The sequence below is a fragment of the Poecile atricapillus genome, chromosome 6 (assembly GCF_030490865.1).
Source record: "Poecile atricapillus isolate bPoeAtr1 chromosome 6, bPoeAtr1.hap1, whole genome shotgun sequence".
Classification (NCBI taxonomy): domain Eukaryota; kingdom Metazoa; phylum Chordata; class Aves; order Passeriformes; family Paridae; genus Poecile; species Poecile atricapillus.
This window is the reverse complement of record NC_081254.1, coordinates 38,036,132-38,055,609: the sequence shown is the minus strand read 5'-3', so window position 1 is coordinate 38,055,609 and position 19,478 is coordinate 38,036,132. Positions and strand designations below refer to the sequence as shown.

Below are 19,478 nucleotides of genomic sequence, written 5' to 3'. Positions count from 1 at the left end.
ATGGATGATGGATGATGGATGATGGATGGATGGAGTGTGTGATGGTTGTGGATGGATGTGGTGATGGATGATGGATGATGGTGGTGGTGTGATGGTTGATGGATGTGGTGGGTTGGATGTGGTTGGTGTGGTTGGATGTGGTGATGGTTGTTGGATGGATGATGGATGGATGGATGGATGGATGGATGGATGGATGGATGGATGATGGATGGATGGATGGATGATGGATGATGGATGGATGGATGATGGATGGATGGATGGATGGAGGGATGGATGGATGGATTTGGAATGGAGGGATGGATGGATGGAGCCCGATGGCTCGGGTAGCCAGAGGCTCCTGCACCACTGCCTTCCAGTGCTGTGCCTTCTGGAAATTTCAGACAAGGCAGTGGGAGGTTGGCTGGTAGAATTGCTCCCCCACAGAGCAGTAAAATCTGCCATGAATTATTTTCCTGCTTGTGTTTAGAAGAGAGCCCAGCAGAGCTCCTGCCAAGGTGAGCCACACTGGCTGGCAGGTCCCTGCCATAGCTTTTGGCCCTGCAGCACAGGCTGTGGGGTGCTGATCCTTCCCTTCCCTCTTGGGAAACACGTCACGCTGGAGCGGCTGCCAAAGGCAAAGCCAAGCAGGACAATGGCTGTTGGACAGGCTGCCATAAGAGCAGCTGCTTCTGCTCCTCCTGCCTGCAGGGCCTCTCTCGTGTGTCTGCACAAGAATGGCGCTGGTGGCATCCTCAGGATGGGAACCCAGAGGCACCAGCTCTCCAGCAGGTCTTCAGACACATCCTCCCTCCACCTAAACCTGGGTTTGCATAAGCTCAGCTGCCAGCCCTGCTGGCATCCCGCCTCCAGAACTCATTCAGCATGTCTGGATGGGCTTAAATATTTTACAGTTCAGCTGCAGCTGGAGGGTGCAGGGCAGGTTACCTGCTCCAGTGTGGAGGCTGGGGAGTGCTGCAGTATCCATATTTTATGAGTGACAGGTCTGGTGACGATGGTTGTGTTGAAGGAATGAGTCAGGGGTTCAATCCAGCCCCTGCAGAGCCTGGGCCAGGAGGGCAGTGCTGAGGACTTGGGCATCTTCCATTTCCACCCTTTGCCTGCTCCGGGGGCTGTGGCTGATGGTAAAATACAAGGGTGTGCTTGTTCTTAAGGGAGGACTTCTCTGGGTGGGCTGCAGTAACACAAACCATCTCTTGCTAAAAAGCACTTTTTGGAGTTAAGTTTAAGGACATGAGCTGTTGAACTGAGCTCTCATGAGGTTACACACACATCTCATGAAGGGGGAAGAAAATCCTGCCTCAAAGTGATTTCTAATTAAATCAGTTTCTTTGATTTTCTAAGATTAAACTGTCAGAGGTTAAATTTAATTTAGATATATGGGAGGATTTCTTCCCTGGGAGGGTGGGCAGGCCCTGGCACAGGGTGCCCAGAGCAGTTGTGGCTGCCCCTGGATCCCTGGCAGTGCCCAAGGTTGGACACTGGGGCTGGAGCAGCTGGGACAGTGGAAGGTGTCCCTGGTGGCACTGGATGGGCTTTAGGGTCCCTTCTCACCCAGTCCAGTCTGGGTTGCTGTGACTCTATGATCCATGTCTGCCATGTGTCTTTTAATATTGGAGATGCTTCTTGAACTTCCATATCCTGAATTTTATTACAGATTTCAACAATATTTTCTTAATTTCTTCCTCCTCAAGCTTTCTGCTTCATCACAAGGGTCCCCTGTGGACTTCTGCTTCATCAGGTGTTAGTAGCTGTTGTCTCATAGAACTGGGAGGGCTGGAGCTGGCTTAGAATAGTAGTGATGAGTTTCTTCCTGGAAACAGTGTGTGTCTGCTGGCTGCATTTTATTTCTGATTACTAAAGGCTTCTACATCCCTCTGAGAGTTCCTTAATTGTATTTAAGCTGGGCTTGCTCAGCAAACCTCAACACTGAAGAGCCAGAACGTGCAGAACATGCATAAAACCATGGATGTTTTCCCAGGGATGGGGGTGAACCCAGGCTGATGAACCCCAAACATCCTCTGGTGCTGAGCAAAGCTGGTTCTCAGCTTCCAGTTTTGAATGGAAATGGCAAAGACACCCCAAACTTTGTTCTCAGCCTTGTTTTTGGCATTGAGGGACTGGAGTGTGTGCAGAGAAGGGAATGGAGCTGGGAAGGGGCTGGAGAATTCCTGAGGGAGCTGGGAAGGGGCTGGAGAATTCCTGAGGGAGCTGGGAAGGGGCTGGAGAATTCCTGAGGGAGCTGGGAAGGGGCTGGAGAATTCCTGAGGGAGCTGGGAAGGGGCTGGAGAATTCCTGAGGGAGCTGGGAAGGGGCTGGAGAATTCCTGAGGGAGCTGGGAAGGGGCTGGAGAATTCCTGAGGGAGCTGGGAAGGGGCTGGAGAATTCCTGAGGAGCTGGGAAGGGGCTGGAGAATTCCTGAAGGAATTGGGAAGGGGCTGGAGAATTCCTGAGGGAGCTGGGAAGGGGCTCAGGCTGGAGCAAAGGAGGCTCAGGGGGAATTTCTGGCTCTGCACAAGTCCCTGGCAGGAGGGGACAGCCGGGGGGATTTGGGATCTGCTGGCAGGGAACAGGGACAGGAGGAGAGGGAACGGGCTCAGGATGCCCAGGGCAGGCTCAGGGTGGATATTGGGAAGAGTTTCCATGTAAAGCATTGTTGGGTCCTGGCACAGCTGAAGTCCCCATCCCTGGAAGTGCTCAAAAACCGAGTGGATGTGGCACTTGAGGTTTATTAGTGACTGTGGTGGTGCTGGGGATGGTTGGACTGGGTGAACTCAAAGGTCTTTTCCAACACAAATGATTCATCTATGATTGTTTAAGTTTTTTCTTTTTGTTTTTTTTTATTTTAATAAGAGTGTTTTCCCCAAAACCAAAGTGTGTTCCCTGTGGCCTGTGGGGGTGCTGGCCAGGGCTGGGGAGTCCCTGCCTGCACAGTCAGCATGTGGAGCTGAGAGTGGGGCTGGAGCTTCATCAGCATTCCACAGAAGTGGAGAAAAATACCCAGTTTGGGTATTCCACCTGAAATTCAGCTTTTTTCAGAGGAGAAATGAAAACTTCATTTGAGCTCAATAATTTAATTTTGTGTAACTATTCTTTTCATACCTTTTAAAATAAAACTGTGAAAGAGTCTTTATTGTGCTAAAAAGTGCTGGCATGGCCTGTATTGAAAACACTCCAGAAGAGACAATTTTACACGTTGTAAACAAATGAATGGAGGCAATTAATTCAGGGTCCTGGTCCAGGCAGCTTTACAGTCCTTGCTGGAATTAATTTGTCTAAAATTACATAGCTTTACAAAGGTGCTTCTGTTCACTTTGGGGATTTCAGCAGTCCCAGCCAAGCCCTGAACATGGTACAGCCTCAATCTTTCATGAGGCACCGAAACTCAGCCATTTATCATTTCTAACATATGCTGCAGAAACATTAAGTAACATCCAGCAGCTGTTTATTGCTAACGTTATACTACTATGAACATGTGCTATCAAGGCTTTTTTTCCCTCCATAAATCAATTATAGTTCCTTGAAATAAAGTTTTCTTATCGGTAGAAGTAAGGAAGAAAGCAACACTCCAAGAAGTGAAGTCGGGCTCTGCTGCAGGGAGGAGGAGCTGAGTGCGGTGCCCAGCAGCCCGGCCGTGTGGCACTGCCTGCAGGGTCTGTCACTGCCCGCAGGGTCTGTCACTGCCTGCAGGGTCTGTCACTGCCAGCAGGGTCTGGCACTGCCTGCAGGGTCTGGGATGGAGCTGGGATGGAGCTGCTGCTGCTGTCACTGCTGCTGTCCCTGCTGCTGTCACTGCTGCTGTCACTGCTGCTGTCCCTGCCCCTGTCACTGCTGCTGTCACTGCTGCTGTCACTGCTCCTGTCACTGCTGCTGTCCCTGCTCCTGTCACTGCTGCTGTCACTGCTGCTGTCCCTGCTGCTGTCCCTGCTGCTGTCCCTGCTGCTGTCACTGCTGCTGTCACTGCTCCTGTCACTGCTGCTGTCACTGCTCCTGTCCCTGCTGCTGTCCCTGCTCCTGTCCCTGCTGCTGTCCCTGCTGCTGTCACTGCCCCTGTCACTGCCCCTGTCACTGCTGCTGTCCCTGCTGCTGTCCCTGCTGCTGTCACTGCTGCTGTCCCTGCTGCTGTCACTGCTCCTGTCACTGCTGCTGTCCCTGCTCCTGTCACTGCTGCTGTCCCTGCTGCTGTCACTGCCCCTGTCACTGCTGCTGTCCCTGCTGCTGCCACTGCTGCTGTCCCTGCTGCTGTCCCTGCTGCTGTCACTGCTCCTGTCCCTGCTCCTGTCCCTGCTGCTGTCACTGCTGCTGTCCCTGCTGCTGTCACTGCTCCTGTCACTGCTGGGGGGGCTCCAGGTACAATCCTTCCAGCCCAGATCATGGTTCTGGGATCAAGCGGCTGCAGCTCTCCTGTACTTCAGGCTCAGCCAAAGGGCTCTGATTGTTTGCCAGGGAGGTTTCATTCCAGCAGCACAGGAAGTTTTCCATCCCAGAGTGGTGCTGGCTCTGGCCAGGACGGCGGCAGTGGCTGTTCCTGGGAACAGGTGAAGGAAAGGTGTCCAGGTGTGTTGTGCTGCTGCTGCTCAGGGCTCCTGCAGTGCTGCTGGGCAGCAGGGCTGGATGTGCTGGCTGTCCCTGGCACCTGCCAGCCTGGCACCTGCCAGCCTGGCACCTGCCAGCCTGGCACCTGCCTCCTGCCCTGGCCTGTGGTGGCCCCGAGCCCTGCAGGGTAGCCGGGGTGTTCACAGGGCCGGGGGAATGCCTGAGTGACCTTTGCTTTCCCAACACCTCCGCTCTGGACCTTCCCTGCAGGCTGTTTGACAAGAGGTCCCGCTGTGAAATGGATCATTGAGCGGGCAGGTTTGCCCAGGGGCAGGAAACACCAGCCAGACACGTGGCTGCACAGGGAACCACAACTGTCCTTGCTGCTGGCCTTGGGGCACTGCTCACTCACCTGGGGCGGTGGAGGGCTCAGCCAGCCCCAGACCACACTCACCCTGAGCCCGGGGGCTGAGAGGCTGTGTGCAGCATCCCTGCTCATCCTCCTCTCCCGTGCCTTTGGGACCACTGCAAACTCATTTAGTGCTCGTGGATCTGCACCAGCCGGGGCTCAGTTATTATGTTATGGTTAATGAGTCACCTGTTGGCCTCCCTGCCTTGTTGTTGCACACGAATGTGTTTTTCTAACAGAAGTAGCTGGTCAAGCACGCGGAGCACAAGGGAGAAGCTGCGTTCCTTCTCCATCTCCAGCGCCTCCTGAGCTTGCTGATGGAGATCAGGGGAATGCAACGCCCTCACACTCCTTGCAAAGGCTCCTGGCCAACACGAGGGGTATTTTTTTGCTAATTAGGAATGGTTTCTAGCCAATTCAAACATTTTTGTATTGTATATCAATTACCCAGTCTTCCTAAACTGACTTAGCAGTTGTTTTGCATGGTGTGTTTGATTCCTTGTGGAGTAGCAGGGACTCGTTTTTAATTATACAATAACTCTCTGTTTTTATGTGATTTTAGAGTTACTTCCTAATTTAAGTAGTTTTGAGTCTGTGGTTTCTAAAGGGGCTCATTTACAGCACATTGTACCTTTAATTTCTTCCATTATCTACTAGCATTCCCTGGATTCCTGGGTACTGAATGCTCATTTGAGGTTCCTGACAGTCTTATCGCACTGTATTTCCATTTCCCTCACCCAGAGAGTGTCATCTTCTCTGTGGACATGAACAGGCAAAGCAGATTGGCCCGGGATGCTGGAGATGAAAGATGCTGCTTGTGCCTTCTCCAGGGACAAAAGGGAGAGCAGTAGTGTCCTGCACTGCACGGAGCCCTCTGGGCAGGGCGGGTGGGATCCTTGTGTTCCAGGGGTTTGGGTTCAGGGCTGCTGACACCGCTCCCCATCGCCCTGTGCTCCCTCTCTCCATCAATGTTCTGCATTTGAACACAGATCTCGCTTTTGATCTTCCCAGTTCACCCAGGCTCATCCTCGCACCGAGCTTCTCGTCCCGAGTCCTCCCATCCCTCCCACTGTCCTGTCCCTCTCTCCCTGCTGTTCCTGGCAGGTTCATCCCATCCTTGGGAATGCTCGGAGCCTCCTTCCCTTCTGTGCCGCCTGCCAGGCCCCGCTGTGGCTCCAGAGCTGCTCCAAATGCCCACATCTGTTCATCCTTGGCTCCTGCCCTGCCCGCCGTGCCCTGTGCAGCTCCTGGTGCCCCTCTGTCCCTGCCAGGGCCTCACCTCTCCTGGCAGCCCAGCTGGGGTGGCTTTGGAGCAAAGCCAGAACTCTCCTTCCTGACAGATGAAACTCTTGGCATTTTGTGGCAGCAAACTTGTGGTTTCTGTGGCCACAATTTAATGTTTCTACACCAGTTACTGAGGTGCTTCTTCCAAGCTAGATCGCAGAAAGACAGTGGGTAAAGAAATGCTATTAATTATGCCAGTGTGTAGAGATACACTGGTAGAAAGTAGATCTTATCATATTGCCCTGACACATTTGCTGTTACAAGATTTAAAAAATAATTTCTTAGGCCTTTCGTGTTGAAGAGAGTCATTCTTGGAGTTAAATGTCCCTGTTGATATTCATGAAGCTGGAAAACATGGAGCTAAAGAGTAAAAGGTTGACTTAAAATGTGAATTATTTTGCTGGCTTTCCCACATTTGAGGGTATTATAGCAGGTTTACTAACTGTGTCCTACTATATTGCTCTCCTGCTGCTGGAAATTAATACCAGGTCCCAATATTGAACGCTCACTGGGAGTCCACTGTGTATCTGAAGTGTTACTTTTAGGAATCTTGCAAATAAATGCAGAATAAACAGCAAAAAATAATGAAAACTTTCATAATTTTAAAACAGTGAAGACAAAGCCCTCTTTTTATTTTTTTGCGCCACTCATCCTTCTGTAAAATGAATTTTTGCAGGGAAACGTACTCTTCATTCTCTCTGTTTCACTGGCAAGTGGAAGCTGTGTATCCAGCCTGCTTTATCCCACAGTACATCTTGTGATTACAATGAGATCTTAATTACAGGGATGTCATAGCAGCACCTGGCACTCTGTTGTGCAGTGGGCAGGGCTGGGCTGCGTGAGGTTTGGGGAGGTCCTCTGGGCACGTGGAACCCTGCAATCCCTGCAATCCCTGCCATCTCTGCCATCCCCTGCCATCCCCTGCCATCCCCTGCCATCCCTGCCATCCCTGCCATCCCTGCCATCCCCTGCCATCCCCTGCCATCCCCTGCCATCCCTGCCATCCCTGCCATCCCTGCCATCCCTGCCATTCCAGGCATTCCTGCCATCCCTGCCATCCCTGCCATCCCTGCCATCCCTGCCATCCCTGCCATCCCTGCCATCCCCTGCCATCCCTGCCATCCCCTGCCATCCCCTGCCATCCCTGCCATCCCTGCCATTCCTGCCATCCCCTGCCATCCCTGCCATCCCCTGCCATCCCTGCCATCCCTGCCATTCCAGGCATCCCTGCAATCCCTGCCATCCCTGCCATCCCTGCCATCCCCTGCCACCCTGCTTATCACACATTCCTGGAGCAGGAAAACAAAGCCACAGCACACAGAGCAAAGACAGGCTATTTATCTTTATCTGTGATTCATGGTTTGTCACTTGGTGCCGGGGGGAGCCAGGAAGCAGCACATGGCAAATGCCAGCGTCCTGTGTCCCGTGGTTCCCGTCCCCTGCCAAGGTGGCACGGTGATAAGGAGCTGCTGGAGGAGCCTGTGGAGCCATTGGTGTCCTGCTCTTGTGAGCAGCTGAGGAAACACCCGTGGGGCATGGCAGGTGTGATGGGCCAGTCAGCTCCTCCTGTTTGCACATTGCAGCTGGGCTTGGGATGGAATGGGATGGGATGGGATGGGATGGGATTGGATGGGATGGGATGGGATGGGATGGGATGGGATGGGATGGGATGGGATGGGATGGGATGGGACAGAAGATGAGAATATTTTCAGTTGTAAGGCACCTACTAGTCCCACTCACCTAGACTCATCTAGTGCCACTGTTTGTGCTTCAGGACTGCCCAAAGCTAAAGCACGCTCTTAAGGGCATTGGCCGAAAGTCTCCTGGGCACTGCCAGGCTTGGAGCATGGCTGTGCCTGCAGGAGGCCCGAGCCAGGGCTGGAGCAGCCTCTTTGCTTCCCAAAGCATCCAGGTCCCCTCCTGGGAGTCTCCAGCTCGTCCTCAAGCCGGGGCATTTCTGCCTCTCCAGATTGTGGCTGCGGGAGCCAGAGCAGCGGGTGAGCAGGGCTGGGAGAGGCAGCAGCTGTCACCTCCTGCTCGCTGCCACCAAAGCCTCCGCTGGCGCCTGTGACTCAGGCTCGTAGCAGTCACCCCCAGATATTCAGCTCTTCTGGCTGTGGTGAATGACAGCTTTCTCCTGTCAGCACCGAGAGCGGAGCCTCTGGAGCACACGCAATTGTTCCAGGCAGGTTCAGGATTTCTATTTTTGGCATAATCACATATTCTGTAGTGATAAGTTAACATTCTTAGTAATCCAGTGTGTTGTGCACAAAAAGCAACACACTGCTACTATGATTTTCTTCTTCAGATGCTGAGATTGATTTTGCTTTATTGGGATCATGTAATCATAGAATCATTTACTTACATAGAATTATCAGATTGCTCCTGAATCCTGCAGAAAATACTGGAACTGGGAAACCAGTCAGTGCATCATCTGAACTTCCCATCAGCAGAACTCTGTGCTAATTTATTAAAAGTGACATCTCTGCTGATAGGTTCAAGGACCTGGTGAATATTCATATCTAGGTTTGTTTCCTGCCTGCTGACTCGAGCAAGCTTCCCAGATCAGTTGTAGTCATGGATACATGGAAATGACACTTTGGGGTTTGTTTTCTCAGTGGCAATGCCTTTTTACACAGTATTCCAAACATTATAGCAAAGAATTCTCCAAAGCTCTCCTCCTGGAGCGATGGCAGATGACGAGCACTTGCACGTGGTTTAATTGTCAAGAAAATGTTGCCCTTCCAAGGGGCTCAGTGTAGCTGGGCATCCTCTTGGTGACGGGAGGTCAGCCAGGGGATTTGACTGCACGTGGAAAACATTTCATCTGTTGCTCCAAATGCTTTGGTCAGAAGCTTTCAGACTGAATATTTCTGTAGCTGAAGCTGCAGTTTTGCATTGCTCACTGCAGCTCCTCGAGGAGAATTCTCAATAAAATCACTGCTTGAACAAAAGGCCCACAGAGCAGGGAGGTGATGAGGAGGTGACACCACCCACGGAGCTGAGACCTCCACTGGGGACTTGGGAGGCCGTCAGAAGGGGTGGGGGCACCGGTGTCCCCACAGGGTCTGCTGTGGGACCTGCTGGGGAAATCTTGGGCAGATCAGAGTCATTCAGGTTGGAGTAAGATCCTTCTCCACCATCACTGAGTGCAGCCTTTGACCGATCACCACAAAGTCAACTAAACCAGCCAAAGGCAGACGTGGGGCATCAGCATCACTGGGGGAGGGAGCTGCGAGTGCAGGGAGACACAGAGCACGAGCTGGCCCACATTCTGTTTTCAGTTTCATTTGGCAAACTTTTCTGAGCTCTCCTGCAGAAAACGTCCCACAAAAGTGACAATAACAATATTTTGGATATAAGCCTAGCACAAAAGGGTAATAGGAACTCCATGGGCACGCGTGGGCTCTTGATTCATCCTCAGAGATGACAGATGTGCATTTATTTAAGATCTGGGAGTGGGACTTGTAATATTTATAGTGAATTCTTTGTTCCCACTCTTCCTGAGTGGTTTTGGTCTCTGTGGCCAGTCAAGAGGCTCAGTGCTCATTGTTGACAGCTCATGCTGCAAACCACCAAGCCCATGCCGAGCATTTCTTCTCATCCAGACATCTGGCAAGGAATGCTGAGGGTCCCATGCACGGTCAGGGTCTCATGGCAGAGCAGTCAAGGGCTGACAGCTATCTGAGCAGGTGGGCTCAGTCCATCAGCAAGCTCCTCCTCACCTTGTCTTTTTTATTTAAAACTGATATTAAATTAAATCACAGCAGTACTTTGGTATAAAAATAATTTTGTTTGCAGCAGCAGCTGATGGAGGCAGTGGCTGAGGTGTTAGAGCTGCACGATCATCTCTTGTCATTGCTCCTCACGCTGGCTCTGGAAAAACAATGGATCTCTTCCAGATGGGTTTGCACAGAAAGGAGTGGAGGCTGTTCCTGTGCCCTAAATGCTGTCCTTTGGCAGCACCAACACCTGCACAGCCAGCACTGGCTGAGCAAGGGAGCAGGGACAGCAGCTGTGGGGCAGGGACAGTGTTTGTGGGGCAGGGACAGTGTTTGTGGGGCAGTGTTTGTGGGACAGTGTTTGTGGGGCTGGGACAGTGTTTGTGGGGCAGGGACAGTGTTTGTGGGGCTGGGACAGTGTTTGTGGGGCAGGGACAGTGTTTGTGGGGCTGGGACAGTGTTTGTGGGGCAGGGACAGTGTTTGTGGGGCAGTGTTTGTGGGGCAGGGACAGTGTTTGTGGGGCTGGGACAGTGTTTGTGGGGCAGGGACAGTGTTTGTGGGGCTGGGACAGTGTTTGTGGGGCAGGGACAGTGTTTGTGGGGCTGGGACAGTGTTTGTGGGGCTGGGACAGTGTTTGTGGGGCAGTGTTTGTGGGGCAGGGACAGTGTTTGTGGGGCTGGGACAGTGTTTGTGGGGCAGGGACAGTGTTTGTGGGGCAGGGACAGTGTTTGTGGGGCTGGGACAGTGTTTGTGGGGCAGTGTTTGTGGGGCAGTGTTTGTGGGGCTGGGACAGTGTTTGTGGGGCTGGGACAGTGTTTGTGGGACAGTGTTTGTGGGGCTGGGACAGTGTTTGTGGGGCTGGGACAGTGTTTGTGGGGCTGGGACAGCAGCTGTGGGGCTGGGACAGTGTTTGTGGGGCTGGGACAGTGTTTGTGGGGCAGGGACAGTGTTTGTGGGACAGTGTTTGTGGGGCAGGGACAGTGTTTGTGGGGCAGGGACAGTGTTTGTGGGGCTGGGACAGTGTTTGTGGGGCTGGGACAGTGTTTGTGGGGCAGGGACAGTGTTTGTGGGGCTGGGACAGTGTTTGTGGGGCAGAGACAGTGTTTGTGGGGCTGGGACAGTGTTTGTGGGGCAGGGACAGTGTTTGTGGGGCTGGGACAGTGTTTGTGGGGCAGTGTTTGTGGGGCAGGGACAGTGTTTGTGGGGCAGGGACAGTGTTTATGGGGCAGTGTTTGTGGGGCTGGGACAGTGTTTGTGGGGCTGGGACAGTGTTTGTGGGGCAGGGACAGTGTTTGTGGGGCAGTGTTTGTGGGGCTGGGACAGTGTTTGTGGGGCAGGGACAGTGTTTGTGGGGCTGGGACAGTGTTTGTGGGGCAGGGACAGTGTTTGTGGGGCTGGGACAGTGTTTGTGGGGCAGTGTTTGTGGGGCAGGGACAGTGTTTGTGGGGCAGGGACAGTGTTTATGGGGCAGTGTTTGTGGGGCTGGGACAGTGTTTGTGGGGCTGGGACAGTGTTTGTGGGGCAGGGACAGTGTTTGTGGGGCAGGGACAGTGTTTATGGGGCAGTGTTTGTGGGGCTGGGACAGTGTTTGTGGGGCTGGGACAGTGTTTGTGGGGCTGGGACAGTGTTTGTGGGACAGGGACAGTGTTTGTGGGGCAGTGTTTGTGGGGCAGGGACAGTGTTTGTGGGGCAGGGACAGTGTTTGTGGGGCAGTGTTTGTGGGGCAGGGACAGTGTTTGTGGGGCAGTGTTTGTGGGGCAGTGTTTGTGGGGCTGGGACAGTGTTTGTGGGACAGTGTTTGTGGGGCTGGGACAGTGTTTGTGTTTGTGGGGCAGGGCTCTCCCCACACTCCCCCTCTGCCACACTCCCAGTTTGCCTCTGAGCTCTGGGAAGCTCCCCCTGGATCCACAGAGGCTGAAGCTGTATTTTAACCTGTGCTAAACCCCTCATTTTGTAACCTCATCCCACCTCTGCCAGCCCCCTCAAGCACGTGAAAAGAAAGGAGAGCAGCTGCTGTCCTGCAGCTTCCCCAGAGGAAAACTTCTAATAAAAGCTTGGCCAATGCTCTGTAGTTGTTTCCCTGTCTTCTTTTAAATGCAACCTTATTTGTAGTGAAGCATTCACAAATGTAAATCCTTTTTTCTTTACCTTGTAGTGAACTTTGACCACTTCCAGATTCTCCGGGCGATTGGGAAGGGAAGCTTTGGCAAGGTAGGCTCGAGCTCTCAGTCTTGCATGGTTTATCAGGTGTCTGCTGTTATGTACTTGTGGTTTATTGGAACAGTAACGGGGCCAACATTGGCTATTTTTGTATTTTTTTACGATGGCTGCTCAGTCATCACAGGAAAAATGTTCAGGAAAATACCTTGTTGCCATTTGGCATTGCTTTAATTCTTGGCATCTTGGTGCAACAGATGTGTTGTAAATTACCAGCACAATTGTGACCGTTTTACAGCAAACATTCTTTATGTTTTCAGTTTCCTGTGGGGATGTCTGGGTTGTGGGGGGCGCAGTAAGGGGGGAAGGTGCTGGAAGTTGTCCTTGGTGATTGACTGAGCTGCCACTCTGGTCAGAGGAGTCCTGTGAAGTCCTGGGCTGTTTTCCCAATCAGGAGTCAGTTATGCTGAAGAAGTTTTGTTGTTTATTTTTAACTGGTTTTTCTTGCCAAGCATGTAGGAGGATGTGGGAGGTGATGATCAAAGAGCTGTGCATCTCTGGGAGTCGGTTTCTGGTTGCTTCCCTGGTGTCAGTCCTTTTCCATTCCCCGCGTCTCCAGCTCTCCCTCCGTCCCTGTGCAGGTGGCTCTGGGTGTTTGTCCCCTGACCTGGCGGTGCCAGCACGGTGTTCAGGGGATGTGCATGAGCCCAGGGCCACACTGGGAGCTCTGCAGCCCTTGTGTCACCCGTGTTGTGCAGTGAGCCAGCAGCAGAGGTGGCTCTGTGCCGCTGGCTGAGTCCCTGTGTGCGCTGGGTGAGGGCTGGCAGCTGCCCTGGGCAGTGACCTCCGGGCTGCTGAGGCTCTGTCACCTGCTCAGGGGCCTCTTGTGCAGGCTGGGGCCGTGTGCCAGCACTGGGGCTTTGGAGGAGACCTTGGGAATGGTATGAAATGTGCAGTGCCAAAGGCGTGGAAGAGCCCAGCCCAGCTCAGTGGGCAGCACAAGCGTCCCCACACCGGAGCCACACACAGCACACCTGGGTGCCTGCTCACCTTCCCCCCGCTCAGCTCGTCCTGCCTGCTTCCTCCCATCATACTCTGATCAAAAGCTGATGCTGTGAGGGTGAGGAATCCAGATCTGGCTCTGGAGATGACCCACACTTGTCCTTTGCCTTCTCCCTCTGTGGTGAAGCCTGACGAGCTCTTGTTCCACTGGGCCACGGCCCCGGGAGCAGCCTGACCTGCTACACTTGGACAGCTGGAAGATGGAAACTTTGCAAAAGCAGAAATTTTCCAGGAGATCTGAGACCTGTTTGGTCAGACCACGAAATTTTACCAGTTACTGAAAATCTCTTTTAGGATACTTTGTGTGTATTAAGCAGTTCTGGTGGTGAATAACAGCAGCAGCACAAAGTCAGCCGTGTCTGCATGGGGAGGCTGCAGCTGTTCCGAGAGGCAGGAGAGGGGAGCCCCGTCCCAGAGCTGCCATCAGTGCTCCTTTCTGGAGAAGATGTTTCCATACAGCCTCAGTTTCCTGATGAACACCAGGAGATCGATTACCCTGCTCTGGCACAACCCACCCACAAGAATTCCTGCTGGGCTTCCATGAAAGTCTGCCTGGGACTTCCAGGGCTGATGGAAATGGATTGCCAGCAGTGTGCAAGTCACTGTGACGGTTTGAGGGGGTGGTTTGAAACACTCACCCCTCTCTGCAGCCACATCCCTTGAGCAAGGAGAGGTGAAAGCTTGCAGCAGAACTCTGTCAGATTTCTGGGCTCCTGTTGAATGATGGTGAATGATTAAATACCAGCTCAGCCCTTGTGTATGAGGATGAGGCAAACAGCAGAAGGGAGTCTCCCCAGACACTCCTGGTGAGAACAGGAATACTCAGGGTCTTGTGTCTTCAGCTCACAATCAGACCAATCACTAACTCAAAACCTTAGTGGAAAAGAGCAGCTCACATTTTTGTTTCAAGCTGATAGGAGAAGATTCATACTTCAAATATAAACTTTCCAGAGAAGGAGGTTTTATTCGTTTAAGGAGCAGCACCCAGAAAATTAATTCTGCTCAAAACATGAAACAGAGAAAAACCAATTCTTGTCCCAGGACTCTTGGCTTTGAAGAGAGCTGTTCCTTGTGGCTGCTCACTCTGCATTTTGCATTGCAGAAAGGTTAAGTCTAGCACGTGGCAGTCTATCAGGCATCAGAACTGTACACACACTTTCAGCAAAATGCTGAAATGATTCATCTGTCATCTTTCTGGATTCTTATGTCAACATGCTGAATTTCCTCTGACGCTGAGAAAAGCTTTTTGCGTTTACCAAGTCATTTACAACTCACATTTAATTACAGAAAACATAAAACTACCTTCCTGGCAAGTGTCATTAAAAATTTAGGAGTGACTTAGTTGCTTTGCTTGATTTAACCACTCTCTGCCCACGGTCAGGAGGATATTCAGGAGCCAGTGTCCGAGTAGAGCCTCAGTGGGAGCGGTGACCCCAGATGTGTGACACCAGCTGTGTGATCCCAGATGTGTGACCCCAGCCGTGTGACAGCAGCTGTGTGACCCCAGATGTGTGACCCCAGATGTGTGACCCCAGATGTGTGATCCCAGCTGTGTCACCCCAGATGTGTGATCCCAGCTGTGTCACCCCAGATGTGTGACCCCAGATGTGTGATCCCAGATGTGTCACCCCAGTTGTGTCACCCCAGTTGTGTGACCCCAGATGTGTGACCCCAGCTGTGTGACCCCAGCTATGTCACCCCAGCTGTGTGACCCCAGATGTGTCACCCCAGATGTGTCACCCCAGTTGTGTGATCCCAGATGTGTGATCCCAGATGTGTCACCCCAGATGTGTGACCCCAGCTGTGTCACCCCAACTGTGTGACCCCAGATGTGTGATCCCAGCTGTGTGATCCCAGATGTGTGACAGCAGCTGTGTCACCCCAGATGTGTGACCCCAGCTATGTCACCCCAGCTGTGTCACCCCAGCTATGTCACCCCAGATGTGTCACCCCAGATGTGTGACTCCAGATGTGTGATCCCATGGTGACAGGAGCCGGGAGCAGCCCTGGGGTGACCTTGGGCACACTGGGCACAGCATTTCCTTCCACAGTCACTTTGTGCACCTCTCAGGACAGACTGTGACATCCTCGTGTGGGAACTGTAGGAAAGGAAGGAAAAAGGAGTTCAGAAATCCCTTAGAAGAGCCTGAGAGCCCCAGAGCTGTGGCTCTGGTGTATCTGCAATAAATGTCCAATTTCTGTCTTCTAGAGATGGGTTTAATCAGCTTTAAGGTACAGTTAATCAAATGAAGGTCAGGTTCAATTCCATGTTTACTCCAATTAGCAAGTGTGTAATGTTTTCCACACATAGTAGGGGTGATAGTTTCTGATTTTCAGTGATTTAATATCAGCATTGTGTTGCTCCTGTTTTCCAAGCAGCAGCAGCAGGAGTTGCTCAGGTTTTGGCTGCTCTGATGCCATTTCCCAAGGAGCAGCAGCCAGGAGAGGGTTTCTAGAATGGGGTGCAGTTTGTGGCCCTGTTTTAGTGGGAAATGTGCTCTGAGGTTCACTGAGACCCAGCAATCTCTGAAGGCAGTGGTGGCATTGCAGGACCGGGACCTCTGCCTGTTAAATTTGGCCTCTTCTGGCTTCAGTCCCCGAGGGGCAGCTGGGGGTGTTTGCTCCTGAACTCCTCCTCCCACCTGGGCTTCCCTCCTGCTTCTGCAGCCCCAGCCCCAGCTGCCTTTTCCAAGGGATGAGGAGCTGGATGTGGGAATTCATTATTTACACTTCACTGCTGTGAAGAAATACGAGCACATCTGAAGTTTTTCAGCATGGATTTGTGCCTTTGTGTGCCATTGGAAATCGGGGATTAAGCCAGGGATGGGGCTGGAATGAGCAGCAGCAGGAAATGGAATATTCCAGAGGGATCCAGTACACCTGGGGCGGGTGCTGGAGGCCCGTGGGGGCTCTCAGCTGGCTCCAGAGGGGTCTGGGGGTCCTGGTCCCTGTGCCCAGCTCCACACTGACCCTCCCAGGGTCCCTGGCTGTGTGTGGGTTGCTTTGTACAAGTACTTCAACTTCAGGATTTTGTTGCTTTAATAATTCACACAGCCTGGAGCTGGGCACAGAAAGGCTTTAATCCATTTTCTAAAGGTCACAGATGCCCACCCAGTAGCTGCACCATAAATAAAATGCCCTTCAAGTCTATTCTCAACTGAATCCCTCTTTGACATCAACACTAGCTTGATCCATTTTCTTTCTTCCCAGCTTTATAAATGTTGGATTTTTCCCCGTAAAGAAAGGCTGGAAACTTAATCCCTTGATATTTAGCTGCCACACATATTTTTTTCCCTCGATTTTTCCTTTGATTGATTTTTCCTTTATTGTCCTGGATCTCACACGTGGCTGAGGGTTTTCCAGAGCCACAGGCAGGGGCTGGACACAGGCTGGACACTGCTCCTGGTGCTCCATCACACTCCATCCACTGGCAGGCCCCAGGGAGCCTGGGCTTTGTCAAAGGGCACCCTGCTCGTGGAGAGGGCACAGCCAGGTGAGGGGTGTCTGTGTGTCCTGGGCTGGGGAGAGCTGATGGTGCTGGGCCAGTGCTGGTCAGGCCCAGGGAGTCCTGCAGGACGCAGGGGATGGGCAGCTGCAGCAGGAGTGATGTGAAGGACATTAACACTGGGGAGAGGTTCATCCCCAGAGCCTGGCACTGCCCAGGGAACGGGCACCGAGGCTCTCAGAGCTCCAGGAGCCTTTGGACAGAGCTCCAGGGGTGCACAGAGGGGATTGCTGGTGGGTCTGGGCAGGGACAGGGGCTGGACTCCTTGTGGGTCTTTTCCAGCTCAGGATATTCCATGGTTCTGTGATTCTCTGATTCCACAACGCTCCACCATTGCATCCAGCACAGGAGCAGCTGCTGGGCTGGGGACAGTGGCCAGGAGCAGGGTGTGAGAAAGCACAGAGCACACACAGGGGGATCCTCCCTCTGGCACCATCCCCCAGCTTGTACCAAGTGATTTTTCTTCTTTCCTGGATGTTGCTACACTGTGAATGTGTCATCAGTGTCATCATGGAATTCTGTAAACATTCATCCACCTGTAAGGACAAAGAGCAGAATGCTTTGGCATTGATGAGATTAATAATTGGAATGTGATGATTGTTCTGTTCTCACTGCCCTCAGGAGAAGCTCCCGTTGTGTTGTGTGCCGCTGGCAGAGCTCCTCCTGCCCTCAGTACGGCCCACACAGCCACACCAGACTGCAGCTCCCACGTGGCCGACAGAAAAAACCCTCCAAGTAAAAAACCCATCCTTTGTCACTAATGATAATTATAATTTTCTCAGAGGCTGAGATGTGACCAGCATTTGGATCTTGTTTTCGTTCTGACAAGCCATCATAGCCCACACCCCCAGCAGCTCGTAAATGGAACTGAGAGGTGGAAGGTTCCAGCGTCAGATGCAGCTTTTGGCAACAATAAAATTGAAGCTGTGTTGGACATCGAGGTCATTTACAGGTCCTTGGAAGCTGCAGCTGGTGATTTTGGGATGTTGTGTTAGTACTCATGGTTGGACAATCCAATTACAAACCACTTAATGTCATAAATGATAAGGAGCAGTGTCCTCGGTTCCTATGAAATTATGGATGCATCATCATGATACAGCAAATAGAGTTTATTAAGGAAAATACTGCCTGGGTTTGTCCAGGGCACTATGGGTGCACCCTGTTGTTACTCTGGGCAGTGGTGTCTGTGGAAGGAGACTTTCTCCTCTTCTTCACAGGATTTATTTCTTCTTGTGGGTCTAAAGTTCATGAATCCTAATTGAAGTGTCTGTGCACTGCTTGGGAACTGATCTGAGTCTCGTGGGAGTTGTGTGGACACAGCTCCAAAAGGCTGGACACGGCTCTGCTCTGGTTCTCCTGTGGTGAGGGCAGGAGCTGCCCACAAGCCACCACAAGGCCGTTGGGAATTCCTGTGTCTCAGCAATGAATTAAAGATGGAGCATGAGAAATAGAAGCAGAAACTGATGCAAATGGTGCACAAGTGACAGCAGAAAGGAGTGTTGTGATGAGGGGTTTGGCGTGGCTTTGCTGCAGTTTGAGGGACCTGCAGCCCGTGCTGGGCACTGGAGGCAGCAGTGCCACGGGCCAGGGCAGTGTCCTTGCCAGGGATGGGCACTCCAGGAGCTTTTGTCCCTCCCAGTTCTCCTGCCAGCCTTTCACTCTGAAATCACCTCTTTTCCTTTCCTGGCTTCTCAGGTGCTGATCTGCCTTGTTTCCCAGGTGAGCGATGTGGCTGGGCTGCGGAGATGGGCAAGAGGAGGAAGATGTGGGAAAAGCTGTTGTGGGGAAAGCTGTTGTGGGAAAAGCTGTTGTGGGAAAAGCTGATCTGGGAAAAGCTGTTGTGGGAAAAGCTGTTGTGGGAAAAGCTGATCTGGGAAAAGCTGTTGTGGGAAAAGCTGATCTGGGAAAAGCTGATCTGGGAAAAGCTGTTGTGGGAAAAGCTGTTGTGGGAAAAGCTGTTGTGGGAAAAGCTGTTGTGGGAAAAGCTGTTGTGGGGAAAGCTGTTGTGGGAAAAGCTGTTGTGGGAAAAGCTGATGTGGGAAAAGCTGTTGTGGGAAAAGCTGATCTGGGAAAAGCTGTTGTGGGAAAAGCTGTTGTGGGAAAAGCTGTTGTGGGAAAAGCTGATGTGGGAAAAGCTGTTGTGGGAAAAGCTGATCTGGGAAAAGCTGATCTGGGAAAAGCTGATCTGGGAAAAGCTGTTGTGGGAAAAGCTGTTGTGGGAAAAGCTGTTGTGGGAAAAGCTGATCTGGGAAAAGCTGTTGTGGGGAAAGCTGATCTGGGAAAAGCTGTTGTGGGGAAAGCTGATCTGGGAAAAGCTGTTGTGGGAAAAGCTGTTGTGGGGAAAGCTGATCTGGGAAAAGCTGTTGTGGGAAAAGCTGTTGTGGGACAGAGCTGTTGTGGGACAGAGCTCCAGAGGTGGATCAGGGATCTGGTGTGGAGGGCCAGGTGTCCCTTCCAGCTGAGGAGGGGCCTTGCACAGAGCCCCCCCGGCCCAGGGGGCTCAGCCGTGCCCCATGGCTGGAGACCCACAGAGCCACACACCCGCCCGAGCTGCTGTGCTTGCTCTGCCCCACAGCACCCACTCTGCCCCACAGCACCCTCTGTGCCCCACAGCAGCTTCTGTGCCCCACAGCACCTGCTCTGCCCCACAGCACCCACTCTGCCCCACAGCAGCTTCTGTGCCCCACAGCACCCTCTGTGCCCCACAGCACCTGCTCTGCCCCACAGCACCCACTCTGCCCCACAGCACCCTCTGTGCCCCACAGCAGCTTCTGTGCCCCACAGCACCTGCTCTGCAGAGCCACA

At 52.5% G+C, this 19,478-nt stretch overlaps 1 protein-coding gene across 3 annotated transcripts in view; it reads left to right on the top strand.

The window, feature by feature from the left end:
- The window catches only part of STK32C (serine/threonine kinase 32C), a 72,736-nt gene that overhangs the window by 33,534 nt on the left and 19,724 nt on the right, over positions 1–19,478 (top strand). For 2 of the 3 annotated variants that reach the window (XM_058841917.1, XM_058841918.1), the window contains one exon: positions 12,105–12,160. The exons of the other annotated variant lie outside the window; for it this stretch is intronic. In XM_058841917.1, the coding sequence (XP_058697900.1) occupies positions 12,105–12,160 (56 nt within the window). The remainder of the gene's footprint in view (positions 1–12,104; positions 12,161–19,478) is intronic. 3 annotated transcript variants of the gene reach the window in all.